Raw genomic sequence first — 26,656 nt, forward strand, 5'->3', positions numbered from 1 at the left:
TTCGAACATACACACTGTACCTATTTTAAACTTTCTCTCCAAGATGGTCCTTTTGGAGCAGGGTTTTCCCTGTGACTGGTTAGCACTTGTCAGCTGACAGGCAGCCCAACCCCACAGTGTGTCAGTGCAAATGGTTATCATTCTGATGCTACAGGAATAAATATCTAAAAGGAAAGAGTCTTTGATTCCCCTTCTCTTGGTATAATATTTAGGTCCTGGTAATTTGTCATAATTTATGGTCTCCTCAAGTGACGAGTAGTATTAGTTCAGCATGAAAGAAAACCCTAGAATGTGATTTTTTTTCCTATCTGTTCTAAATATATATGATGTGTCTTGTTTAGACTAGCACATTGCTATAGTTCATATTGCACCCTTACAGATGTATCCTTTACAAGTTAAAGAGTTCTGAAAAAACAGTCTCATTATAGGTCCATTAAAATCACAATAGTTCTCTTTTTTAAAGTGTAAACTGGGTTTACAGTGCTTCTTTATTTATTTATCAATTTTGAAAAATTGCTGGTTTTATATGCCTTAGAATGTATTCCCCACACTACCCTTTTTCAGGGTAGTACCCTATTCAATTTGATGGAGACTTTGACTGAGATAACCCATTGCTGAGGTAAGCAAGTATTCATATCCTGCACCACAGAAAGAGTACTTATACTAAAATTTTTAATCATTAGCTATAACATTTTTGCAACTGTTTGACATTGCTGAGTGTGTATAAATTTTTGCCCACAATTTCTTTTCTCCCTGACTCAGATGACAAATCGCATACATTTTTCTGCCTCATTTCATCCTCCAAAAGTAATTTATTTCTATTTACTGAATTTCCTTCTGAAAATTAGGGACAATTTCTTCAATTTTCCAAACAGACTTTTAAGTCTGATTCTGTGCCACCCTGCCAAAGTACTTGGATATCCTTCTTCCCACAGGACACAAGAGCAGTGGCTGCTTCTGTCAGCTCAGGGCCTTTTCTTTCAGCATTGATGCACCCAACATTCATTGCCAGACCTTCTCTGTCCCATTCCGCTGTCATTCTGTCCCAGTGGTGAAAATATAAAACCAGCTGACCCATTTCATTGGATTTTAATAGACCTGGAATGATTCTATCATGATATGTGGCCCGAGTAGTTTCAGGAGCTTTAGAAGCGGCTCTTTTTAAGAGAGAACCAGTTGTTGGTCTGTAGCAGTCCAGCCTCTGAGAGGAGGCTCCACCTTGGTGGCCCCATGCTGCCACCCCCTGGCAATGGGTGCCCTGAGCAGAGAGCCCTGAGCTCAGCTGCTGCCCGGCTGAGCTCGCTCTGAATGACAGGAGCCTGCTGGAGCCCTGTGACAGGAATCCCTGCTCCCGACCCCTGGTAATAATGCCGCCATCTTTCTGCCAAAGATTCTAAAAGAACTTGTCCATTGCTCTAGTATCTGGTGACAAGACCCAAGCTAAGAATAAAGTTGACAAGGTCTGTGTGATCTGAAAAACAGAGCAAGCAGAAAGGCAAAAGGCACAGCCACATCCCAACCGATACCTCTGGGCCTTGGTTTCCCCTGCCTGATTTTCTGTGGTTACCGGTAGCAGGCACTGATGATGGCTTTACTGAGCTCTACAAAGGACTGACAGAGTCAGGCTGCTGGCAGAGCTGAGTCTCCATAACCATGATGTGATAGCCACAGGACTGGCCAGGAGTTCTTTTGCAGTCCTGATACTCCAGTGGATCTCTGGTGGACAGCCCCACCACCTTCCCTCAGTGAGAGCACAGCCTGAGCAAAGGCCCATGTCCACCTGCAATGCTGCTGAACCTTGGAGCAAGGCCTGCCTCTATCTTCACCCAGACAGAGACCCCAGGACAGGCAGATGTAAAATCATGCACTTTCAGAGCTACAGCCAAACCTGCCTTTTCCAGCTGTTGGTTTCCAAGAGAAGGGAAGCTCCCATCCAACCCACATTGAGCCCTAGCTGACTGCTGGAAGTGCCTGGGCAGCTGCTGTGTGCCCCCTGGCACAGCACACACCATGGTGAGCACCCAGGTGCTGCGCTGGCACAGCATCATTGCAGAGGGTCCTCTCTTGATTTACTCTTACCAGGGAGAGCACACTCAGGCCTGCTCCTGCTTTTGAACACTTCAGCTGAGAAAAGAGCTGTGCTGGAGGAAGCCTCTCTGGGGTAAGAATAGCACCTGCCATCTTAGGACACAGCACAGTTGTCCAGCTTCTGCATGGCAGCACGTTGTGCTGAGATATAGAAGGCAACCTACCCGCCCAGGAATGTCTTCGGGAGCTATTAGTGGAAGTGTATCATCTACACAAAGAGGCGTGACCCCACATAGGAGCCTTGCAGGAGTGGGGCTATTTTGAGCTTCTGACACTGAGAAGGAAGGGAGGCAAGTGACAGGCTGATCCTCCTGGCATGGGTACCCTCCAAAGCTCTCTGCTTTGGCCTTGTGTCCTCCTCTGGGAATGGCTTTTGTGAAGGCTGATGGGCAATTTGGTGGTACCTCAGAGCCCAGGAGGCAGAGGCCAGGAGGGAGCTGTGAATCTGCTGGATACAAGGCCAGGTCTCAGTCCCATCAACACTGCCCATTCGGGCTTAGGGCAAGTGCTGCCTGAGGGTGGGCTCCTGGCCCTGAGCTGAGGGCATGTGGCTTCTGCTTCATTTTCAACCACGTCCTTGAGCACAACAGAGATGCCAGAGGGTGTGTAACCGTGTGCTGGTGAAGCACACAGGAGGAAGAAGAGGAACAGCCAGTTAATTTTTCAAAGAAGTCTGAAGAAGGCTAAGGCAGGTCAGAGCAGACAGTGCTCTGATGCAAGACCTACTTCTTCAGTGACTCCCCTGTCCTTTCACACAGATGTCTTCGGTGACAGTTCTTTTGTACACATCATAGTTTCCTAGTTGCTGCCCATGTTTTTTTCATTCGCACCACATAGCTCTGCGGCAAGGACCCTGCAGCCTGGAGTCAATTAGTGGGGGCAGTGAATGCTTCAAAAAGACTGTGCTGCAACAGCACCTGCGATAATGTAAGTTGACATTGCTGAAAGAATTTCCAAATTAATTGCACAGCCGTCAGTTCCCACTAACCTGTGTTTGATTCACTGACTGCACAGCCTTGGAGTCTTGGAGGTTTCTGAAAAATCTTCCAAGGCTGGGTGGTCTCCCTGAGCATAAGGGACCAAAGTTGCTTGGGAGAGAGAGCTCTTGGTTCTGAGAAAACATTGGCTTAGGCAGACATCACCTGGCTTGTCCTCAACACACCTTGGCACTGTCCATGTGTCTTTCGCCCAAACAGGAGGCAAGGCATCCTGATTGCATTGGAATAATTCAGCTGAGATGGCTCGTAGAGCATGTGAAGCTTCAGAGTTGTATGTGCCCACTGGGCCTCTGCTGTTCAGGCCAGGGTCTGAAAAGCTGTTTGACAGTTCCCCTCTTCCCTTCTTGCTTCATTCCTTTCACTTCATCCAAAAAAATATTTTGTCTGTTGAGCCTGTAGGTAGGCCACCAACAAGGGACAGGGACTTGAAGGAGGGAGGGAGGCAGCCATCATCTTTCTTCTCTCCTCGTGCCTGAGGCAGTGCCACGTGCACTGTGGTGTGAGACAGCACAAAGCTGACCTTGGAGGGGAAGTGATGAGGAGACTGTGTTGGTGCCAGGCAACGTGCACGAAATGGGCCCAAAGGAGCTGCCCTTCCAGCATGTGGCCATGGGCAGTGTTTTGTCCAAGTGAAGGAACTAGGAGCAGGTGATGGCAGCAGCTGAGGGAATCTCGGGTAAGAGAGATGATACAATCTAGGGGCACTATCTCTGTGTCCTAAGGGTGCGCTGTGTGCCAGAAGTTGTCTCTGCCAAGGAACTGTCAGTCCTCCATGGTGCAGTGTATCATGGCTGTTGACAACTTCCTCAGAAACTGATGTTTATGATTTGCAACTGCCAGGATCACAAACAGAAGCAGGAAAAGCAAAAAGGAAAGGGATCACCCTCTCCTGCCTCTCACATGAGGAGTAAAAAACCAAAAGAAACAAAAGTAAAGAAGGCTCTGTTTATAGCATGCATGAGACCATAGACCTAAGCAGCAATGAGAAACAAATGAAAACTTTTCCTCTTTCTCTCTCTCTCCTATCTTCTTGCCATGAATCTCCCAACTCTTTGCTCGGAGCTTGTTGACCTGTGACTCTGCAATGTCAGCCCGCTCCTCGGCTTCCTCCAGCTCGTGCTGGATCTTGCAGAACTTGGAGAGGTTGACATTGGACAACTCCTCCTGTGCAGGGAGAGGGAGTTGGTGTTGAGGAGCCCGGGGCTGGGGTTTCGCTCCTCCCACACGTTGGACTTGAAGAGCTATAGCTGTTCTGCAGGGGAAGGTCCAGACGTCCATCTCCTTCATAGACTGATGACCTAGAAGCCTCACAGAAACTTTCTCCTTCTTTCCTTACCCATACAACACCCACAACACATTGCTTCTCCCTTCTTCCAGCCAGGAAAGCAAGAAAACCTCTGCTGTAATGCCCTACACCAGGCTTGGTCAGAAACAAAACTAAAGAAGGCACTGTGTGTACTTATAGCATACATGCAGATTAATCTATTTTATTTATTCTCTAGACAGAGGGTAGGTACAAAGACACATTGCAGAAGAAAGTGACTGAGAGGTTCACATTTTGTGCATCCCTCAGGTCACTTTGTTGCCTCAGGACAACCTCACTCTTCCTCTTCTATCTTCCTATGAAACTCCCGACTCTTTGCTCGGAGCTTGTTGACCTGTGACTCTGCAATGTCAGCCCGCTCCTCGGCTTCCTCCAGCTCGTGCTGGATCTTGCGGAACTTGGAGAGGTTGACATTGGATAATTCCTCCTGTGCAGGGAGAGGGAGTTGGTGTTGAGAAGCCCAGAGCTGGGATTTCACTCCTCCCACACCTTGGCCTTGCACAGCTCTGTCTGTTCCCTGGAGGATAGCCCAGACCTTCATTCCCTCCAACACACCAGTGCTTATTATACATAAGCCTCACACAGACATCCTCATCCTCCCCTTTTTTGAAGAACAGTTGTAGGCAGAGCACAATTAGGTTTGAACATAATTCTGTTCTGAAATGTGGGAAGGAAACAAAATGGGATGCTGGAAATCAGATTTTGTTAGCTCTGTAACTAAATGCTCAAATACTGTTGCAGATCCTGAGGTGGGTTAGGAGTTTATAGGAGATGTAAGTCCATGAAATATCCTCAGTGTCCCTCTCATACATTCCCTCATCTGAGTCCAGAATCCCTTCTCTGTACTGAACTATTGCAGCAGTAAGGAAGCCATGCTCAGACAATTGTACATTCAGGGTCTGCAGGGCTTGCATCAGTTCATCCATGATTGAAGCATGTCCAGAAAAAAGGCAGAGGCACAATACTAAATGCAGTGCACAGTGTGGCTTGGGAGTGTAATTCTGGTGTCTTCTATATCTCCTGAAATTTCCCTGGCCATATATAAATACAGAATTCCCCATACTAGGTAGGCATATGCTGAATGAGAAGGATTTCTTATGCAACAGTTTTGTGTTCTACAATACAGACTTCTGGAGTTTTGTATTGTAATGTGCTTCAACATAACCACCAGGCTCCTCCAAGTTGCAAGGGTCACAGAAAGTTTTCATCCAGACAAATAAGTGGTTTTCAGAAGTCTGAAACTATTCTTTAGAAAATTTCTTAATATATTGTATCATCACTATTATTAATTTGAAATTCTTGAAAACTACTTACAGGCTACTTTTTGTCATAGTGAAAAAAAAATAATTTTCATTTGCTGTTCTCATCCTTTCATTCCCAAAAGTAAGGATAATTTATAAGCATTTCAAAGAACTTGAAGCTCTCTACTACTAACCAATGGCAAATTCCAAATTTTTGATATTCATCCAAACAATGACTCTGCTACCTGCTTGTAAGATGATTCTTGCAAGCACTCAGAGTGATACTTACAGCCTCCTCAGACTGTCTCTTGTAGGATTTCACCTTCATCTGCAGCTTGTCCACCAGATCCTGCAGCCTGAGAATATTCTTCCTGTCTTCCTCAGACTAAAGCAGTTGGCAAACAAGGCAGACAGTATGTCAGCATACTCTGCAAGTACCCCTGCACAAGGGTACATCAGCGCACACAGTCCTCCTGCCTTACCTGGTAGGTCAGCTCCTTCACCCTCCTCTCGTACTTGCGCACACCCTTCACGGCTTCAGCGCTGCGCTTCTGCTCAGCATCAACCTCCCCTTCCAGCTCCCGCACCTGCAATGACAAGTCCACTTTGGAGCTTCCCTGATGGCTGCTCACCTGACATGGCTGCTCATGCACAAACAAAAGCCCTACTCACCCTGGCCTCCAGCTTCTGGATTTGCTTCTTGCCTCCCTTCAGAGCCAACTGCTCAGCCTCATCCAGACGGTGCTGCAGATCCTTCACTGTCTGGTCCAGGTTCTTCTTCATCCTCTCCAGGTGGGCGCTGGTGTCCTGCTCCTTCTTCAGCTCTTCTGCCATCATGGCTGCCTGATGAGAGCAAAAGACCACAAGCCATTTTGGGGCTGGAGACCTTTTAGGGAGAAGGCACTTATCTGAAGCAGTGCAAAGAACCCCCAGCTCACATCTGTGATGGCCTTCTTGGCCTTCTCTTCAGCATTGCGGGCTTCCTGGATCGTATCTTCCATTTCCCCTTGAATTTGGGTAATGTCTGTTTCCAGCTTCTTCTTGGTGTTGATCAAGCTGGTATTCTGCATGAAGAGAAATTGCAAGACTTGTCTTTTTGGGCCTGCAATACCAAAATTACCACCTGAGTCAAGTCTTTACTCCTCAAGCTTGAAATTCAAGATCTGGTGTTCTTTTTTAAATGTTTTGTTACAAAATGTGAGTGGCGGGTGATGGTTGCTGAGTAGGCTGTTCCTTGCGTACAGCAATAGAGAGACCCTTCTGGTATCCTCTGGTGTAAAGTAGCCATCTGTGTTTGTTAAGGATCAACACAACTGCTTTTGACACTGCACCCTCACCTGGGTATGGAGGAGCTGCACACGTTCAGTGGCATCCAGAAGCTCCTGTTCAGCCAATTTCCTCGACCGCTCTGTCTGCTCCAGGGCTGCCCGTAGCTCCTCAACTTCAGCCTGCAGCAGGTTTGCTCTGCGCTCCACCATGGCCACCTGCTCCTTCAGGTCCTCCTGTGTCCTGAGAGCATCATCCAGGTGTATCTGTGTATCCTGTAAAAGAGACAAGAGCAGCCAAAAGGATGCAATCGGTGCCCAGAATATCAGGAATATCATTTATCTTTCTGTCGTTTTGGTGAACAGACCTTGAGTACTCCCTGTACATTCCTCAGGTTCTTTTGTGCCTCTGCAGCCACACGGTTGGCATGGCTGAGCTGGATCTCCATTTCATTCAGGTCTCCTTCCATCTTCTTCTTCAGCCGCAGGGCTTCATTCCTGCTCCTGATCTCAGCATCCAGGGTGGTCTGCAAGGACTCCACAACTCGGAGGTGGTTTCTCTTCATCTGGTCAATCTCCTCATCTTTCTCTGCTATCTTCCTGTCAATCTCAGACTTCACCTGGTTGAGCTCAAGCTGGAGGCGCATGATCTTCCCCTCTTCATGTTCAAGGGAGGCCTGGACAAGTGGAAGCAACCATTCAGAACACCAACAAAAATACTGCTTGCTTCCTAGGTAATGACAGTTTCAGGAGATCTCAGCTGACTGTGCTCCCCAGACAGAACAGGAGGGGACCAAGCAGTTTCAGGGACATTTCCCCAGTGCTTATCTTTTCAGTGCAGACACCAGGGATTAGGGACATGTACCTCAGCTTCCTCCAGGGAGGCCTGGAGTTCAGATTTCTCCTGCTCAATCTGCTTCTTGATTTTCTCCAGCTCATGAATCGCCTTTCCTCCCTCAGCAATCTGCTCCGTGAGGTCAGAAATCTCCTCTGGGGGAACAAAGACCAAATGTCATGGTCAGGCAGAGAGATGGATGTGAGGGGCTCTGCCACACCAAGGTGACAGGCATCTCTGCAGACCTGTGGCCACAGAGCCGTGTGGAGTGCTGGGTAGTGGTGGTCAGTGAGAAGGCCCTGCCAGCAGCAGAGGGCCAGGGACTTACGCTGCAAGTTCTTGTTCTCACGCTTCAGCGTCTCCAGGTGGTCCAAGGACTCCTCATAGGCATTCTTCATCTTAAAGAGCTCTGTGCTGAGCGAGCGAGACTCCTTCTGGGAGGCTTCCAGCTCAGCCTGCGTTTCCTCATACTTCTGCTTCCATTCTGACAGGATCTGAAGAGAAATGGGGTGTGAGTATGGAGGTGACATTCAGGAGGGGAGGCTCTGCCCAGGAGCCCCAGGGCTGGAGCCCAAAAGACCTTGTCAAAGTTCCTCTGCTTCTTATCCAGAGCTGCGCAGGCAGCGTTTGATCTCTCCACATCAATCATCAAGTCCTCCACTTCATTCTGCAGCCTCTGTTTTGTCTTTTCCAAGGAAGAACATTTGGCATTGACGGCTTCAACATGTTCCTCTGCATCCTGCAGGCGCTGTGCCAGCTTCTTCCTGGGAGGAGGTAAGTCCAGCTCCTAATTGGATACTAAATTGGACTGTGCTTTTTTCATTTTCACTAGAGTGCGGAAGCACATTGAAGTCCTTGTGTACACAGTGTAGAACTTATCCCACCCATTCATTTTTCTTCCTTTTTTCTTTCCCCCAGCTCAAGTTATCACTATGTCCTTTGCATACACCACACATTGTATGTCTCCTGCAGTCTTTGTTATTTAGTCTATTTTACCTGTGTTTTTCAAAAACACTCCCTTTTTAGTACATATTCCTGTTACATATAACTCCTTCCCAACCTAAAATTAGGCTTTCACTTTTCAGCATCTCATTCCTGTCTTCACTTTTATTATTTTTTTCTTCCAGTCCTTCCCCACATACTTGGCCTCCTCCAGCTCCTCTGTGCGCTGAATAGCGTCTGTCTCATATTTGGTTCTCCACTGGGCCACTTCACTGTTGGCCTTGGACAGGGCACGCTGCAGCTCCCCCTTGGCCTCCTGCTCCTCCTCGTACTGTTCCCGCAGCAAGTCACAGTCGTGGCGAGCAGACTGCAAGGAGTGGGCCAGGGCGTTCTTGGCCTGGTGTTAAAAAAAGTTGCAGTAATGGTCAAATATCATGGGATATTTTGTCTTAATGATATTTTGACACTAGAATATGTCACAGAGAAACACTGATTAAATTGCATCATTAAAAATCAAAGCCAGGGTCTGAAATACTGAAAAAATCTGCAAATGCTGCCCTGACAGGACCTCGACCTCATGACATAATGGACTGTTTTGAGTTTTAAAGTAGATCACCATTCTGAAATTTTGAAAAATGTACTAAAAACAAATGATGCAAAATATTTCATTTCACCTTTATCTCTTCCTCTAATTGCCGCCTCAATTCTTCAACCTGCTGGGTGAAAGCCTGTTTCCCTCTAGACAGCTGAGAAATTAAAGCATCTTTTTCCTCCCCCTGGCGCGCATATTCACCTGGCAAAGTTTGTAAAGAAGAAAATATTTTAACAGCCAAGAGAGTCATTCAGTGGGTTGCCACATTTTGCAATCAGAGATCAAAATGCTGTACCAGATTCTGTCTGCAGACGAGCCTTTTGAGCACTGAGGTCACTGATCAAGCGCTGATTCTGCTCCTCCTTTGATTTAAATTCACTGAGTTGGTCTTCCAGAGTGCGGCACATTTTCTCCAAGTTTGCCTATGTGTCAATCACACATAAGGAAGTAGAGATAATACCTTGATTCAGACTAGTTAGAGCAGGACAATAAATCCGAAATGTTCAGTTTACATATCTATGGACTATGTGCATACGCGAACAGTTAAATAAAGATAAAACACAAACGCTGAATTATTTTAAATTACTAATAAAAGTTTTCATGTACCTTGGCTTTGGAGACAGACTCCATATTACTGGCCAGGTCATCAATCTCCATTTTCAGCTCACTCTTCTCCTTCTCCAGCTTCTGCTTCACCCGTTGCAGGTTGTCAATCTGCTCCCCAAGCTCAGCCGTGCTGTCCGCGTGCTTCTTCCGCAGGGCGGCAGCCGTGGCTTCGTGCTGCAGCGTGGCCTCTTCCAGGTCACGGCGCATCTTCTGAAATTCTGCCTCACGCTTCTTGTTCATCTCAATCTGAGCTGAGGTAGCTCCTCCTGCTTCTTCCAGGCGCTCGCTGATCTCCTCCAGCTCCCTGGAGAGGTCAGACCGCTGCTTCTCTGCTTTTGCCCGAGACGTTCGCTCTGCCTCAATTTCTTCCTCCAGTTCCTCAATACGAGCCTGGGGAACATTAGCAACAGCCCTTCACATCCACGTCTTTGTCCCAGTTGATGGCTTTTGGACGGGTTGGAAGAGAAGGAACAGAGACTCACCTGCAGCTCCTTGATCTTCTTCTGTAACTGGATGCCCAGGAGTTGCTCATCCTCAATTCTGCTCTGGACCTGGCTGATTTCAAAGTCTTTCCTTTGGGCAAAGCAAATCCTATTAGTGCCTGAACAAAACCACCCAAGTGCACCAGCGCAGCCCTCAGGTGTCCCACAGCCACACTTACTTCTTCAGTCTCTCATCCAGCTGCTGTTTATCATTTTCCAGATCCATGATGCTGTCATGGGCCAGCTTCAGATCTCCTTCCAGTTTCCTCTTGGCTCTCTCGAGGTCCATGCGCAGTTTCTTCTCTTGCTCCAGGGACCCTTCCAGCTACAACAAACAAGACCATCAATGTTCTACCAGCCAGGTCTAACTCCACACCTGTCCTGTTCTTGCTCTATGCCTGTGTGCTTACATCATCCACTTGCTGCTCCAACTTGGTCTTTGCTTTGGTCAGAGTATTGACTTTGTCCTCTTCTGCTTGCAGGTCATCCAGTGTCTGCTGATGGGCCTCTTGGAGGGCTTTCTTCTCTTTTGTCAGCTTCACAATTGTCTCATCCAGGGTTGCCATCTCCTCTGTGAGATTTTTCACCTTTGAGAAGAAGGAAGCAAGTGTAAATAAAAAATGTCGTGTGAAAGTTGATACTGTATAAAAAAAAAATGATCTTTTCACGAGGGAGAGTGACATCTGCTTCCTACCTTGTTTTCAGTTGCATGTTTTTCCTTCTCAACCTTGGCTAATGTCAACTCAAGGTCATCAATATCTTTCTTCAGCTCTGAGCATTCATCCTCCAGTTTCCTCTTCTTGGCTGTCAGCTCAGCATTAATTTCCTCCTCATCCTCAACCCTTTCAGTCACCTCTTTAACTTTGGCTTCCAGCTGGATTTTAGTTTTGATGAGCTGGTCACATCTTTCCTCAGCATCAGCCAAAGCATCAGCTTCCTTGTAAGGAAATATGAGGTTAAGAGGTATGTTTTTTGTGGAATATCAAGATTCTTAACTTCATATTTCAGTGTCCTGGATAGTAAGTTTTTAGTTAAAAAGTTGGCTTTGTTTCCAACAGTCTGGCATAGAATGCAGAATTGATTTTATATTGTTGCTTTTGAAACAACCAGTTTGGAAGCTAAAACAAAAGCAGATTATTTTCAATCTACATAGTGATTTTTTTATATATCTGTGCAAGGTATGGATTCCGATATTATCTCATAATATCTAAGATTAGAACAAAGTACATAAATTTGGTTTTATTCATAGGAATATCTCCAAAGTTTATGAAGTGCTGAGTGACAGCCATTTGCCCAAATACATATAAAATACCAAAGTGACAGTTATACTCACATCATGGCTATATTTCTCTTTTTTCACCCTTCTTTTGAAGAAACTGTTTCTGAGTTAGATTTTCATTACTATGGCCCAAAAATACTCAGTCTGTAAAAACTGTCTTTTCTCTTTGAGATATTCATCAGCTAAGAAGAAAATGGTGTTGATAGAATTTCTGTCTGTAGGATTCTTTGCAACTGGTACCCTGTGGTATTTGTTATATTTTACTTCAAGTCCAGTAGAAATAATATGAAATAAAAAAATATAAATTTAGTGGTGAGTGGATTTTTTAGTCTTTTTACACTTTTCTCAGTACAATGGAGGTATGTTAATATTCCTATGTGACATATGCTGCACAGTACTACTTTGAGGTTACAGTTCTTTCTATTCTGTGAATTAATTCATTTAGAAAACACAGCATTGCAACACCACAGATGTGTCACTTCATTTTATATAATGATTCTGAAAGATTTGGCAGAGTGAGCAGGAAAATTGAATTCCTTTTCCTCTCACTTCAGTATTACAACATAATAATATTATTATCAGCTAGGCCATCACCTACATTGGAAATAAATAATTTACCTTGTTTAATTGGAGGAGAAAGAGAGGTAAGAAACATCCTCTTAAACTTGTCCTAGATTTCCTAATTATATGGGTGTAAAGATAGGCATCCCTAGTTTTGGAGAGGTAGGAAAAAAATGATAGAAGAATAAACATGATACTACTAGAAGCAAGGTTTCTTGATTACTCTGATGCAGTTTAACAGGAGATAAATAATAGAAACTTCAGCATAGACCACAGAAAAGACTCACTCATTCAATATCTTGAGTCATTCATTCAATATCTACTCACTCATTCAATATCTACAGCCTCCTGACAGTCCATACTGAAGCTATATTTTCAAGAGCAGTACTTGGTGAAATACATCTTATTTAAATTATAGTTTCTATATGCCTTTTTAAAATGTATTTGTTCATTGCATCCTGAGATTCACAGACAATTCAGTTAAGATGCAGCATATTGGTAGTACTCACAGCCTGCACTTGGAGCTGCAGGTCATTTTTCTCCTGCACCAGTTTCACCATTTTCTCCTCCAGCTCTTTTCTCTTGGCCTCAGACTTTGCAAGCTCTTCCTTAGTTTTCTCAAACTCTTGTTTCATGTTGGCCATTTCCTTCTCAGATTCTGCACTCTTCAGCAAGGGCTTGATCTTGAAGAACAGCTTCATCCAGGGCCAGTGCTTGACGTTCATGAATGCACGAATATTGTACTGGATGCAGTAAATGGACTCTCTGAAAGGTAAGTGAAATTAATATTAAATATTTTGACCATGACAACTCAATACAGTGAAACTGATTTGAGGAAATGCCTACCTCCTCTCTACCATTCTCTGGTACTCCACTCTCATCAGGAAGCCCCTGCACCTTGCCTGTGTGCGAGTGATAAGCAGGGCAAGTTTCTCATCCCTCATCTCTTCCAAGAGACCTATAAGCCCAGCCTTGAAGAACACCTTAGGTAAGGATGAAAAAATAAGTGCAGTGTATGTGTTTGTTATTCAGTGTAGCCCAGTACCCATCCCCGTGGCACATAATATGAGATTTTTTGAAAGAGAGCAAAAGCACAAAGAATGTATGCAGTGACAGAATCTCTTCTATATCTCCAAGGTTCCAGTTACCTGTAGCTGTGGAACTACAATAGGCAGATATTTTGCCTTTGTTTTTATTAACTCTTTGTGGAAAAATACCCTGAGAACAGATGGAGCTACATAAGATAGAGGTGCAGTACACATCCTGGGAATGGTTGGAGGAGTTTGGCTTCTCGATAATGTTATGAACTTGTGCCAGGTGCAAGCTGTGGGAATGGTTAGTTAAGATTATTATTCTAGAATGAAACACTGTGAGTGTGTAACAAACAAAACTATAAATCATTGAGTAGATATTGGGTACCTACAAATGTGTAGTGAACCATATAATCAGGGCTTAGTCACTTAGTTATCTTAGGCTTTTTAAAATTTGTATTCTGCAAAATAAATTATTCTGATTACGTAGAGCACAGGCCGTGCCATCACGCCCTCCGACAACTCTTGATTCTTTTACTATACAAATTTGTCTTAAATTAAGAACCCTTTATTAATCTATGATTAAATTATCCTATGTCAATTAATTCTGTATTATTCAAGTTCTGAGTCAATAAGTACTTAATTGATTTCTTTTAAATACCTTGTTTGATCATTTCATGTAATATCTGGATAATCTAAGTATCATTCTCAAGCCATGCAAAGCAAAAACATATAATACTTGAAAAAAATAGTTCTTTTACCTTTGTGTGACCAAATTTGTATTGAGTGTGGTCTATATCAATTGATCCAAGAAGTTTCTCACAAGCCTTCTTGCTGTCAATGAACTGTCCCTCTGGGATAGCACTAGCATTTAATACTTTGTATCTGGGGGAGAAAATGGAAGGACTTGCATTAGACTCAATGATCTTAAGGGTATTTTCCAACCTAAATGATTCTATGCTTCTGTGAATACAAGGAGGTCTGTTGTTGAGACCAGTTGACTGCAAGAAAGAGTCTAAGAACTGCTGGGAGTGTAACAGCATTGCTAAACATAAACTTTAGCAGTTTATAAACTTTTATAACTTTATAAACATAAACTTTTGTAAACATAAACTTTTTTTTTAGGCCACTCTGGTGGCCTTAGTCACCAGTGGTGAAACTCAAATTTCAGGAGCTACTCAAGTTGAAAAAAATGATCCAGAAAGGGAAAGAAATCTGACCTCTGTTTAAAATCTGCATACAGGACTCTGTTGGGAAACCCTTTCCTGCAAATTCTGATCCCTTCCAGCACTCCATTACACCGCAGCTGGTGAAGCACCAGTTCATGCTCCATGGCACCTGTAATTCAGAGCACAAATTAATGTAATTCTGTAATATAGAGTTAAAGAGCTATGCCATACTGAAAACCTTCTGTATGTGAGTCTTACCAGGTGTTTTTGTTTCATTTGGGATGATGCAGCGTACAAAGTGTGGGTGGGTGCTTCGTAGATTGGTCATCAGCTTGTTTAAATTCTCCTGGGAGAGTCATTAAAATTGTAGATTAGCACACGGAATTTCCCTTAAGCATCAAGCCCTCTGAAATGGGATTATGAGGTATCAGACAAAAATTAGATTGCAGAATCCTGAACTGCAGTTCCCCAGACCAGTTTTTCTGACTTTCCATCATAGATCTTTGCTGTTATTAATGTGGCGTATAAAGTGCTTTTGATTAATCTGTAGGAAATACTATACTATACATATGATTTTAATACATTTCACTGACTCTAGTGGAATGACTTCATTAGAAATTATATCTATGTTTCTGAGGCAGTCTGAAGCATACTATACAGTAGGTATTTCAGATGGGTCAAATGGAGCACACTACATAGAACCTTCCAGTTTTCCCCACTGAGCAAAAGGAAATTTTTAAAATCTGAATTCTATATATCTATATATCTATCTCATCTTATCTTAGAAGATAAGATGAGATGAACCCCAGCCGTGTTTTGTGATTAATAATTGTATACTTATTTCTAAATAGCTATTGCCTATAATTAGCAGAGGGAAGAAGATGCTTTCAGAGGACCTGTCAGAATATGTAAATTAAGCAGCCAAAACATTAAATTGTCTAAACATGAAAGATAGTGAAAGAAAGTTTGAAAATGTAACAGAAATGCAAACCAAATTTAATATTTCTCCTATAATATTACCTCTAAAGTCCTATGATGATTAAACATAGGCTTATTGCATGATTTTTTAATTCTGTATTCTGGCAATAATTTCCTGCTAAGTATCTGATATCTTAAAAACCATAAGCCAAGGACTGGTGGTATTTCATCTAGAGATTGGTCTCTGAACCACAGGGAAAAACTGGAGATATAAACAAACAGGCCAACCTCCATACCATTGGGCAGAATGTTGTGAAAGGACAATACAAGGTTCCAGAGCCACAGGTGGGCATGTAGAAGTTTTTGTGTGACATTCTTCTATTTGAATATGTCATGGGACAAGTGGACAAAAAAAAAAAAACAAAAAAAAAAGAATGTGTTCAACAGAATGGAGCATAAATAGATTAAAGTAGTGTTACCTCTAGCAAAACATAGCTAAGTAATTTCAGGGTCTTTTACCACAACTAAGCCAAATAAAGACCATCCATTTCAAGTGGTGGGTTTACTCCCTATCTTTGGAAGACACAGTAAGCTCTCTACTGTACCCGGAAAAGAGCTGAGACAGTCTGGAAGGAGGAACCCTTTTTCTTGGCACCTTTCTTGCTAGCGCTGGCATCTGCAAAATTGAAACCAAAATAAAACAGGTTTAAGGTTTTTGCCTTTTTGTAAACTGTACATCAGTGAAAATATGGCAATCACAGAACCCACCTGCTTCTGCTCCACCATAGTTGGCAAAGAGTAAGGCCAGTGTCTTCACAGATGATTTCTGGTACAACCCAATGACAGTTTCATTCAGAGGGTCCTTGTTCTTCTCCAGCCAGCCAGTGATGTTGTAGTCCACTGTGCCAGCATAGTGCACCAGGGAGAAGTGGGCCTCAGCCTTGCCTTTGGCAGGCTTGGGTTTCTGGAAGTTGTTGGACTTGCCCAGATGCTGGTCATAGAGCTTGTTCTTGAAAGAGGCGTCAGTTGCCTTGGGGAACATGCACTCCTCTTCCAGGATGGAGAAGATGCCCATGGGCTGGAAGAAATGCACATGGGAAACAGATTTGACTTTAGCTTTCAGGGCAATAATGACCTTCACTTAGGCAGAGTAACAGAACACAGTCTGAGATACATATAAGAAAATACTATTATTCAATTCCATTTTTTGTTAGAAAATAAGATTGAAAGTATTGACACATTTTTAACATGAAACTAATCCTAAAGATTAATGAAAAATCAGTTATTTTCTGTTGAGAATGTTTGTCTTGAGAACATCAAGAAATTAAAACACTACCTTATTTTCCAGAGAGACTCAAAGCACACAGAGGTATCTTAGAGAAATTGAACATGAATCCATAATAAACCCTTGCTGCAAAGACTGACAGCTCATCCTGTGCTGCATTTAGAATGTTGCCAGCAGCTCCAGGCTGGGAAATATCTGGAGTGCTGTGTCCAGTTCTTGGCTTCCCAGTACAAAAGAAATGTGGACACAGTAGAGTGAGCCCAGTGACATCCCATAAAGATATTTACATGACTGGAAAATCTGCAGTACAAGGATTAGTTGAGAAAGATGGGACTGCTCTGCCTGGAAAACAGAAGGCTCTAGCTTATCAGTACATAATGGGAGGAGATAAAGATGACAGAGCTAGATGTTTCTCAGTGATCTCCAGTGGTAGGTCAAGATGGAATAGGAATGAGCTTAGATACACAAAATTGCATTTAAATAGAAGAAAAAAAAATCTTTACTGTGAGGGTGGACAAAGCTGGAACAGATTTACCAGACTGTCTGTTGAGTATCCACCGTTAGAGATATTAAAAAAATAACTGGACATGGTCCTGAGCAACCTGTTGTAGATGACCCTGTGCTGACCAATGGGGTTGGACGTAGTGATCTCCAGAGCTGCTTTCAAACCTGAGCAGTTCTGTGATCCTAACTACTTATTCTCCTGCCAGTCACTGAACTTTTCATTTCCCATGCAGAATGACCGCATCCTCATGGTCAAGGCTTGCACAGTTAAGTACAGTTCTGGCAGTTGTGTGTCCATATGCTAATTTTACAAAGACATAGATATTCTGCTGTTGAATTGAGAGGTGGGGACACTTTGACCTGGAAATTGAGTCTAGCAGTTTTGGAAGAACACTATTATTGGAACTTTAACAATCTTTTGGCCCTTGAAAAGAGATCAGTACAGATTTGCAGCCACAAAGCTGTGTGAAATCACCTTGATGTGTCACTTGACAGAAAAAATAAACTACAAGTCAAGATATTTTGAGTAGCAAAACATGAATTTTTGGACATGAACACAGAACTGTAGAATCATTTTGGTTGGAAAGGACCTTTAAGATCATCAAATTGAACCATTAACCCATCACTGCCAAGTCTACTTCTAAACCATACCTCTCAACACCACAACTAGATCTGGCTGCTAAATCCCTCCAGGGATGGTGATTCAGCCACTTTTCTAGGCATCCTGTTGCAGTGTTTGATAACCCATGCAATAAAGAAATTGTTCCTAATACCCAATTTAAACTTCCCTTGGAATATCTTGAGGTCATTTCCTCTTGTTCTATTGACTGAAACTTGGGAGCAGAGCCCAACCCCTCCTGGCTCCAACCTCCTCTCAGGGAGCTGCAGAGAGCCACAAGGTCTCCCCTCAGCCTCCTCTACTCCAGGATCAACACCCCCAGCTCCCTCAGCTGCTCCTGGGCAGACTTGTGCTCCAGCCCCTTCCCCAGCTCCATTCCCTTCTCTGGACACACTCCAGCCCCTCAATATCCTTCTGGTCCTGAGGGGCCCAGAATTGACCCCAGGATTGGAGGTGCAGCCTCCCCAGTGCCCAGCACAGGGGGATAATCCCTGCCCTACTCCTGGGCACACTAATGCTGATACAAGCCAGGATGCTGGTAGCCTTCTTGGCCACCTGGAGACATGCTAATATTCTGCAGCTGTCAACCAACACCCCCAGGTCCTTTTCTGCCATGCACTTTCCAGCCAATCCTCCCCAAAACTGTAGCATTGTGTTGCTGGAAATGGACGTCACCGAGAGCATGAGCTCGATTCTGAAGCCAGGAACAGGAGCTATTGGTAGTCTAAGTTAGTATCAGGGACTAACTGTGACCAGCCTAGCACCAAGCCCACTCAAGAGTGAGCTGCTTGGTTACACCCAGCCCCACCTTTTATTGGCCCCAGGTCTTGGGCATGCTCAGTGGGGCCAGCCCTAACTGGGCACAGGTGAGACTGGGCACCAGCCTGGCTCATCACCCGGCAATTCCCGGCACCTGTATCCTACAGCATTGCCCAGGGTTGTTGTGACTGAAGTGCAGGACCCAGCACTTGGCCTTGCTGAACCTCATCCAATTGGCCTTGACCCATCAATACAGCCTGTACAGCCACTGTAGAGTCCTCTTACCCTGAGGTGGAGCAACACTCCCACCCAACCCCTTTGAACAATTAGGCCAAGCACTTTTAGAATTCCCCCATTTGTAATGTATTTGAGCAGAAAGGGTACCTTCTCAATGAGCTCAATGCAGGCAGCCAGGTCCATCCCAAAGTCAATGAATGTCCATTCAATTCCCTCCTTCTTGTACTCCTCCTGCTCCAGCACGAACATGTGGTGGTTGAAGAACTGTTGCAGTTTCTCATTGGTGAAGTTGATGCACAGCTGTTCAAAGCTATTAAACTATAAATAAAATAAGAAAGACCCACGTCTGCAGGATGCAGCAAAATTTGAAAAACCTCATCCTTTAAAAATGAGAAATGCAGCTATCTTGGTTTCATTGTCAAGTCTGTGCATTTCTTGAGACTGTTCTATGAAAAAAAACAAAGAAATGCACGAAATTATTTTTCCAGAAGGATTTTTTTTTCATTGATAAAAATGTGAAAATAAAATATATTTCTGTACAATTTGAGACCAAATTACAGGGAGTAAAACCCCCCAGTTAGGACTATCAGTATATACATGGTTCTATGCTGCCTTGTCCTTGAACATTTAAACCAAGGAATTATTCTGATTGAACCATTCTATACTGTTGAGTTTGCACTTCTTGAAATAAGACAACTCTTTTGAAGAGTCATGTTTTACTTGATGACAAAAAAAAGGCAATTAAGTGCAAATATTTATGTGCTATCTTTACATGTTCGTTACAAATATGTCTCAGACTGATCATAAGATCCAGTTGTCACCTCTAAATAGCTCTTACCAAATCTTTGCTACTTACATCAAAGATCTCAAAGCCAGCAATGTCCAGGACACCAATGAAGTACTGTCTGGGCTGCTTGGTATCCAGCTGTTGGTTGATGCGAACAACCATCCACAGGAACATCCTCTCATAGAGAGCTTTGGCCAGAGCACCCACTGAATTGTGCACCTATAAGAAAAATAACTTCCAGAGTTACTTTCCCGAGCAGAGAAGAACTAAAAGAATTTTACTACAAAATATAGTTTCAGGTTACCAAGTTTCCTACCTGCTGTGCAGTTTGACCCTTGGTTACATATTCATTCCCCACCTTGACTCTGGGGAAGCAAAGTGCCTTGAGCATGTCAGCTGAGTTCAGGCCCATCAAGTAGGCAGCCTTATCAGCAACTAAAAAGACAGAGGGAAAAGGAAGAATTTAGTGTCATAAAGATAGACTTTGAATCCTGAAGTATTCTCTGAAGGGTGCAGGGCTCAAATTTATGTTCTTTGCAATCTTTTGGTAGGCTCTCATAGTGGTCAAAATCATCATTATGCATATTAAAATTTTCTGAAATAATTTATCTCATAAAGTCTTCACTGAAACTTGTAGAAACTACTCATGTTTTCAAAGATCTTTTGGCACAAAATTGAAAGCTGCAGCTTGCAAGTCTGAGTATTTTTAGTAAATGCATAGCTCAGGAGCTGCAGTGACAACAGTTGGGTACAGATCTACATTTAGGTGATAAAAAAAACCCAATATTTAGGGTGGAACACAGAGATATCTCTGTACACTTCCAGATCAAGAGCCTACAACCCTTTCTGAGCTTTAATTTCTGTAGAACTCCCTGGGTTTGATCCTTTTATCTATGGTAATTGCAGCCTCTTTTCTAGTTGTTTAACAAGAAAAAATATACTCAGAGATCTGAAGACATGGGTTGCAGATCCTGCTCCAACAAAGGAGAGGAATTAAATACACTTTTCACACCAGAGTTTCCTGAGAATCTAACAGATGAGGGTGATTGGGAACATGTGTTCCCAATCATCCTGTCAGAGCTGAACCATTTGAGTGTTTCACAGCTGCAAGCCATGTTCCAACAAAGGTATGACTAGTACAGGAAGGATTGAATTCCTGGAAGACCATATAGGATAGTTTAAATTTTTAATTATTTGTAGTATAAGATAGAAAAATACTGAGAACTTGATGTGCTGAGAAGAGGACACGGGACAGGTTTTTTTTCTGGCTTGCTGTTTCCCTTAGGATCCTAGAACCCAATGCAGGAGAATTTCCTGTCTGTCACATACACAGTGGCTTACAGAAGCTCTAGGTGTTCAGTTTGATGATACCTTCTGTGCCATCAGGCTCTGCCTGCTCCTCTCGTGGTTTCTGCTTGAACTTCAAGTTCCCATAGTGCATGACAGCCCCTGTCAGCTTGTAGATGGCTGTCTTTTCCTCAGCAGTGAAGCCCAGGATGTCAATAGCACTCTAGCAATAAAATAAGTAAAGTAAAATTTTTGCATGTTATGTGTATGACCTGAGGCTGTTGATCTGCTTGGTTGTTGATCTACTTACATCTGTAGCCATCAGTTCCTCCTTGTCATCAATGCTGGGAACAGTGATCTCGCCTTGACTTACAAAAGGGAAGTCAAATGGGTTGGTGGTGATGAGGAGCATTTCTGAAAATAAATGCGTTCTTGGATTAAATTTCATCAGTTTTGTAATATAGTTTAATGTTTCTCACTGATCTTTCTCCTAAAAGCTCAGTGATGCCTCCTACCAATTAGCTCTGGCTTCTTGTTGGACATGATCTGATAAAATATGTGGTAGCTTCTTTCTGCCTTGAGCTGGAAAGTGACTCTGGACTTCTCCAGCAGATCTGGCAAGGACAGCAGGAAGAGTCAGACACAAGACTGTACGTAAAGGCGGGAATTTAGGAAGGAATGGGGTCAGGCTATGGGGTCTCTTACAAGTTTCAATGTCAGCAGAAGCCAATTTGCCAGTAGCTCCAAAGTGGATTCTGATGAATTTGCCCTGTTCAGGAGAAGAAGCAGTGTTTCAGCCTGGATGGGTTCTTTTGTCATCTGTTTTATGTGGAATACTACTAGAGCCCTTCACTTATCTCTTCATGAGAGGAAGAGATTTTGTCCAAAGCCATAACTTACAAAGCGTGAGGAATTGTCATTCCTCACGGTCTTGGCGTTTCCAAAGGCCTCCAGCAGTGGGTTGGCGCTGATGATTTGATCCTCAAGCGTTCCCTACAGAAGGGTAATGATTGCTGTTATCCTTTCAGAACAGAAGAAAACATTGGTTGAAGCCATTATCTATTAATTTACCTTCATTTTGCCAGATGTGTCCTCCTTCTTCTTCTCCCCACTCGCTGCAATTGTTGCAAAGTACTGGATGACACGCTTTGTGTTCACAGTCTTCCCTGCACCAGATTCTCCGCTGTCAAACCAAAGAGAGAAGCAGAGAGTGTGTGATCAGGCAGGAGGTCCCCTGGCACTGGGCAGCCCCACAGGGACCTGAACAGGGAGGTACTTACGTGATCAGGATTGACTGGTTCTCACGATCTGTGAAAGACAGAATGGAACATAGTGTTAGCAGCTGACCTGGGTAAAAATGAGATAACTGGGATGTAAAGTTGTAAACATAAGTCAGGGCTTCTTCAGAAAGTCCAAGAGTACTGGACCCATCCTGAATCTAACAGTAGTGGGTATAAGCCGAAATGGATGCACAGAGTTGTCACAGGTGTGCGAAACTCACACAAGTTTTTCACCTGCTTACCCTGTACAGAGTTCTCATGAAATCTAATCAAACTGTCTATCTGTATTCAAAACAGAGGCTTATATGGAATAACAACTTTTAATTTCCTATTAGTGGAAAAGGTAGCAAACTCAGTCGAGTAATATTTTTGCAGTAGGAGAGTGTAGAATTTCATACAATAAAGTGCAAGTTAACCACAGTACTAAGCCCACTCTTTCGTCTGGGTCAGTATCACTTGAAATTAATTCCTGCATAACTCAAGTCCTGAGTCATACAGCTCCATGGTGGTTTTAACTGTATCATCACGTGGTCCAGTGAGATCAGTGAGGTTTTTTTGGTTTATATTGCTGTGAGGGAGGTAAAGCACTCACCAGTGAGCATGAACTGGTAGGCATTGTCAGAGATGGAGAAGATGTGTGGAGGGGCCTCCTGGCGCTTCTTGCCTCGATAGGCCAACACCACCTCCGGGTTGTACACGGGCAGCCACTTGTAGGGGTTGACAGTGACACAGAAGAGACCCGAGTAGGTCTGTGAGGAAAGGAGACAGCCTGTTGGCTCCACTTAGCCTGGCAGAGCAGTTCCTCCGAGCTGCCCAAAGGGAGACTGTGGCTGGTACTTACGTAGATCATCCAGGCTGCATAACGCTCTTTGAGGTTGTACAGCACAGCGGGTTCATGGAGGTGGGTCATCATGGCCATGTCCTCGATTTTATCATACTTGGGAGGGTTCATGGGGAAGATCTGATCATCCTTCACAGTTAGGGTCTGCCAGGGAAATAAAGATCCATACATGTTAGCTAAGAGCAGAGACTGGGAATAAAATAGAGTCCTTCAGCTTTGTTTTTCACTCACTTCTCCACCTTCAGTCTTGACAGTGACCTTTCCTGTTTCTCTGCTCTGGATTGTCCCTTTCACAAAGGATTCCTTAGGATGCACCACAAAGACGGATGACTTGGCATCAAAAGGTTTGTTCTGGGCTGCAATTCTTTCCTTCTCCGACTTCCGGAGGTAGGGAGCTGCCTCCCCAAAGATGGCCATCTCAGCATCTCCAGAGGCCATGTCTGTGTTTTATGGAAAGCACGACAGCAGAAGTGCCTGGTGGACACTAATGGGAAGGAACAATATAGCAAGGATTTTTTACATCTCTTCTTAAAGACTGTGAAAATTTGTGTATCATGTGATTTGCTTTCTCTTCACAATCTTAGTATTTTCAACATCTAAAATGAGCTAACTACAGACTCATTCTTAGGTCAGCTCAGGAGAGCAATTTTTAATGACTTTTCAGAACAGTAGGTATGGTGGTTTAAGAATATCATGTCTGTAAAATAAGAGTGAATTTGCTGAGTGAATTTCACTAAGACATCACTCCTAGGGATGATAATAGAGTTAGGACATTTTTTTAAAAGGTGAAGAAACAGTGAAGTAACATTTCTGAAAAACTGTTGTTTTGGTGACCTATAATCTTGGAAAACACTGAACATGGGAGACATTTATCTATTAAATATAATAGAATATAAAATAGAAGAAAGACAGTGGGAAAATAATGAATTTTGTTAATGATATTTTCAACTGAAATAAAAGGGCAGGCTTTGTGACCTTTTAATATTCTGATACAATTTAATTTTTTGCATGCTGTTGTCATTCCTCAGTACAACATTTAAATCATTTCATCCCCAAATATCTAATTGTGGTGATATGAAATTCTTGAAACTGGAATTGCCAAGGCTGTACTGAGATCCCAGAAATAAACTTACCGAAAAAAAAATAGGAACAGGTGAGTTCTCTAAACTTTAAAAAAATAAGAGTATTTCTTCAGATGCCTTATTAAACGTGTCAGTAGCTAAATTTAGCTAACTTTTCTTAAAAATTCTCTAGCTATACTGCTAAAATTTATTCCCTCTTTGTTCATTAGGTAATAAATAACCTAATTTATAGTCAGCAAAATGGTATCTAAGAGAGCTCTGGCAATCTACAAAGGTGGTTACAATGTCTATATGCTCAGATGATTTGTTTATTCATACTTTCTCAGTCAGAATGCATAATTTTTCACTCTTTCCTTTTGCACTCATCTTTGACTGGTTCTACCGATGCCGTAGCAAAGATGGGAAGCCATCCTGTCTTGTTCCCTGCTAGATCAGTTAAGAAGAAGTGAAGAATTTCCCCATGGGAATTTTCTCTCTGCTATCAGTGGTCAGAGACATCAGACACAGCCACTTGAAAACATTGGCCACCCCACTGCCTTCTACTGTAATCACACTAAGTTTGAACATAAAGTGAAACAGTGATCCTTTCAGATCTCCCCCTCAAAAGGATCTTTCTCTGCTCTTTAAGAATCAATAAATCAGGGTCTTACCTCTTGTGACACCCAATGGGTGGCTTGCTGGCTGGCAGCTGGTCAGTACTGTAAAAAAGAAATGACAGCCTCCTACTTGCTGCTGCACAGAAATCCAGAGTGAAAATGTGCAGGTGCCTGGAAAGCAGATTTAAAACCTGAGCTGAGAAATTGAGTGCCCTCCTGGAAACGAGCATTGAAGGCAACAGGAATGTTGTAGCACATAAGGGCACCATTCTCTTCCTGCAAGCCTGCCGACCCCATACACTTACCTTGAAGCTTTCTGTGGAGGCAGGGCAGACTTGTCCCGGGGATGTTTTATACGATCCAGTCTGCAGATGCTACAGATGCCTACTCTTTCTTCGGTCAAAATATTTTTGGCAAACCTTCTTTGGTAAAGCATTGTCTGGCAAACTAAAGACATAATTGTCATTTGACATGACTAGATATAATTAGAAAATTTTGATGTCTTACTGACTATATGAATACATCTCCTATAAACAATCTGACAAGGGTGTTAAGGAGGGAATCTGGACTAGTTGAGGCACTTAGAGAACTTGGATGCAGAACTTATTGGTTCTATTGCTGGCTTTCCCACAGACTCACTGTACGACCCAGGGTGGATTGCTTGGTATGTCTGCATTGCAAATATCCCAGCTGTACAATAGATAAAACAGGATGTCAAAATATAAATTAGCATTATTAAAAGCTTTTGCAGTTTTGATGGCAAAATCTTGAAGGTAGAAGTGCAGATGTGTAACAGTTCAGCTGTGTTACAGGCACAGCAGCAGTCAGAGGCTGGGTTCTACAGGGGCTTTTAAGATGGTGCCTCTGACAGAGTTGCGAGGCAGCTTCAGGGTTATCAGGAAGAGTACATGCACACACACACACACAGAGGTACTGCAGGTGTGCCTCTGTACACATTTCATATTGCAAATAAGTGGGAGATTCTCCAAGAAATGTTGTGACCCTCTGCACCACCTTAATCTTTGGGAAGGTTAAAACCTGGTGAGACTTCTGGTCTGCAGGTCAGTGCCAATGAGCAAGACATGTCCCCTTCTTTTGCTGGCAACTTCTTACCTTATTCAGGTGCTTCCTAGGGTTACAGGCACCTTATGTAAGTTCCTATAATACTAGGAAGTATAACTCTGGTCTAGGGATAACCCCCCAGGTTGTTTTTTTTTCTACCTGTAAGTGATATAGGAATCTTCTAGTCATCCTTATCTGTACAAATAACTGGACATTAATTGGTACCAATGATGTGCACAAGCACATCACCTGAGCATGAAGTCCCAGATTCTCTGCACCCAAGACCTCCTCAGTCCATTTCATCACAAATATCTTGCACATTTACACATTAGCCCAGTTAAAAAAAGAAAACCACCAGTAATACTTTTATGAAAGCACTGGAGGTGGCAGACATGCTGGTATAGTGATGATAGAGTTGGGGGAAAGAGGGATTTGCTGCTGGTCCTAGAGAGACTGATCTAGTTTTAGGAAGAAGGTACTGTCATGTAAGCTGCTTTAAATTCTCTCAGATTTAACCACACTCTTCCCTTGGTACTTGGTATTTTGGTTATTAAAGGAGCCCAGTGGATAACACACAAAGTTAGAAAAATGGTACATGGATCTGATGTAATATCCAGGATCAGGCAATTTCCTGTGCTTGTGAAGCACATTCCAAGGAAGGCTGCAGCACTGTAGTGCCCACTTTTTTGAAGCCCAAACCTGGAGCTCACCACTGTGCTCCATTCTCTGGGTATGGGGAGGCTGATGGAAACAGATTGCATCCTGACCAGGAGGAGCCCAGAACCATCAAGGGGGGGAATGGTGAGCACAAGGGTGCATGTGAAGTCTGCCTCTCTGGGAAGAGGGCATCAGATGCTGGTGGGGACACCTGCCTCCAGTGGGACCCAGAGAGTAACTAAGCTCCTTAGCCTGGGGCCAGCACGATTTGATCTGGGGGGCTCTTGCAGTTGAGTCCCTGGGGTGCCAGGGTGCCACATGGTGACCAG

The 26,656-nt window shown here is 43.4% G+C and overlaps 1 protein-coding gene and 1 long non-coding RNA gene across 20 annotated transcripts in view; one reads left to right on the forward strand and one right to left on the reverse strand.

Moving 5' to 3' along the window:
* LOC139805570 (myosin heavy chain, skeletal muscle, adult-like) overlaps window positions 1-24,802 on the reverse strand; it is a 46,038-nt gene extending 21,236 nt beyond the window's left edge. Inside the window, exons 1-39 of one of the 2 annotated variants that reach the window (XM_071764095.1) lie at window positions 24,663-24,791; window positions 23,162-23,414; window positions 22,931-23,074; window positions 22,682-22,838; window positions 22,090-22,117; window positions 21,881-21,992; window positions 21,710-21,802; window positions 21,515-21,578; window positions 21,325-21,423; window positions 21,120-21,223; window positions 20,894-21,032; window positions 19,839-19,957; window positions 19,592-19,741; window positions 18,883-19,053; window positions 16,100-16,409; window positions 15,937-16,007; window positions 14,672-14,759; window positions 14,465-14,582; window positions 14,006-14,129; window positions 13,060-13,196; window positions 12,723-12,978; window positions 11,068-11,310; window positions 10,784-10,960; window positions 10,553-10,698; window positions 10,374-10,464; window positions 9,892-10,281; window positions 9,581-9,707; window positions 9,368-9,486; window positions 8,894-9,090; window positions 8,332-8,515; window positions 8,080-8,245; window positions 7,782-7,906; window positions 7,285-7,593; window positions 6,989-7,192; window positions 6,590-6,715; window positions 6,324-6,494; window positions 6,134-6,238; window positions 5,941-6,036; window positions 4,541-4,837 (exon numbers count right to left, since the gene is read on the reverse strand). In XM_071764095.1, coding sequence (XP_071620196.1) covers window positions 4,685-4,837; window positions 5,941-6,036; window positions 6,134-6,238; window positions 6,324-6,494; window positions 6,590-6,715; window positions 6,989-7,192; window positions 7,285-7,593; window positions 7,782-7,906; window positions 8,080-8,245; window positions 8,332-8,515; window positions 8,894-9,090; window positions 9,368-9,486; window positions 9,581-9,707; window positions 9,892-10,281; window positions 10,374-10,464; window positions 10,553-10,698; window positions 10,784-10,960; window positions 11,068-11,310; window positions 12,723-12,978; window positions 13,060-13,196; window positions 14,006-14,129; window positions 14,465-14,582; window positions 14,672-14,759; window positions 15,937-16,007; window positions 16,100-16,409; window positions 18,883-19,053; window positions 19,592-19,741; window positions 19,839-19,957; window positions 20,894-21,032; window positions 21,120-21,223; window positions 21,325-21,423; window positions 21,515-21,578; window positions 21,710-21,802; window positions 21,881-21,992; window positions 22,090-22,117; window positions 22,682-22,838; window positions 22,931-23,074; window positions 23,162-23,368 — 5,820 coding nt within the window. In that variant the 5' untranslated portion in view covers window positions 23,369-23,414; window positions 24,663-24,791 and the 3' untranslated portion in view covers window positions 4,541-4,684. Of the gene's footprint in view, window positions 1-4,540; window positions 4,838-5,940; window positions 6,037-6,133; window positions 6,239-6,323; window positions 6,495-6,589; window positions 6,716-6,988; window positions 7,193-7,284; window positions 7,594-7,781; window positions 7,907-8,079; window positions 8,246-8,331; window positions 8,516-8,893; window positions 9,091-9,367; window positions 9,487-9,580; window positions 9,708-9,891; window positions 10,282-10,373; window positions 10,465-10,552; window positions 10,699-10,783; window positions 10,961-11,067; window positions 11,311-12,722; window positions 12,979-13,059; window positions 13,197-14,005; window positions 14,130-14,464; window positions 14,583-14,671; window positions 14,760-15,936; window positions 16,008-16,099; window positions 16,410-18,882; window positions 19,054-19,591; window positions 19,742-19,838; window positions 19,958-20,893; window positions 21,033-21,119; window positions 21,224-21,324; window positions 21,424-21,514; window positions 21,579-21,709; window positions 21,803-21,880; window positions 21,993-22,089; window positions 22,118-22,681; window positions 22,839-22,930; window positions 23,075-23,161; window positions 23,415-24,662 lie in introns of those variants that run through there. The other variant, XM_071764094.1, reaches the window with a different exon arrangement.
* The window catches only part of LOC139805576 (uncharacterized), a 103,521-nt gene that overhangs the window by 61,869 nt on the left and 14,996 nt on the right, over window positions 1-26,656 (forward strand). For 14 of the 18 annotated variants that reach the window (XR_011729881.1, XR_011729872.1, XR_011729871.1 and 11 more), the window contains one exon: window positions 12,869-12,985. This is a non-coding gene — a long non-coding RNA (uncharacterized lncRNA). Of the gene's footprint in view, window positions 1-12,868; window positions 12,986-13,097; window positions 13,202-13,350; window positions 13,463-23,175; window positions 23,275-26,656 lie in introns of all 18 variants that reach the window. The other 4 variants (XR_011729880.1, XR_011729874.1, XR_011729876.1 and 1 more) reach the window with 3 other exon arrangements.

Source organism: Heliangelus exortis, chromosome 20, assembly GCF_036169615.1.
Source record: "Heliangelus exortis chromosome 20, bHelExo1.hap1, whole genome shotgun sequence".
Classification (NCBI taxonomy): Eukaryota; Metazoa; Chordata; class Aves; order Apodiformes; family Trochilidae; genus Heliangelus; species Heliangelus exortis.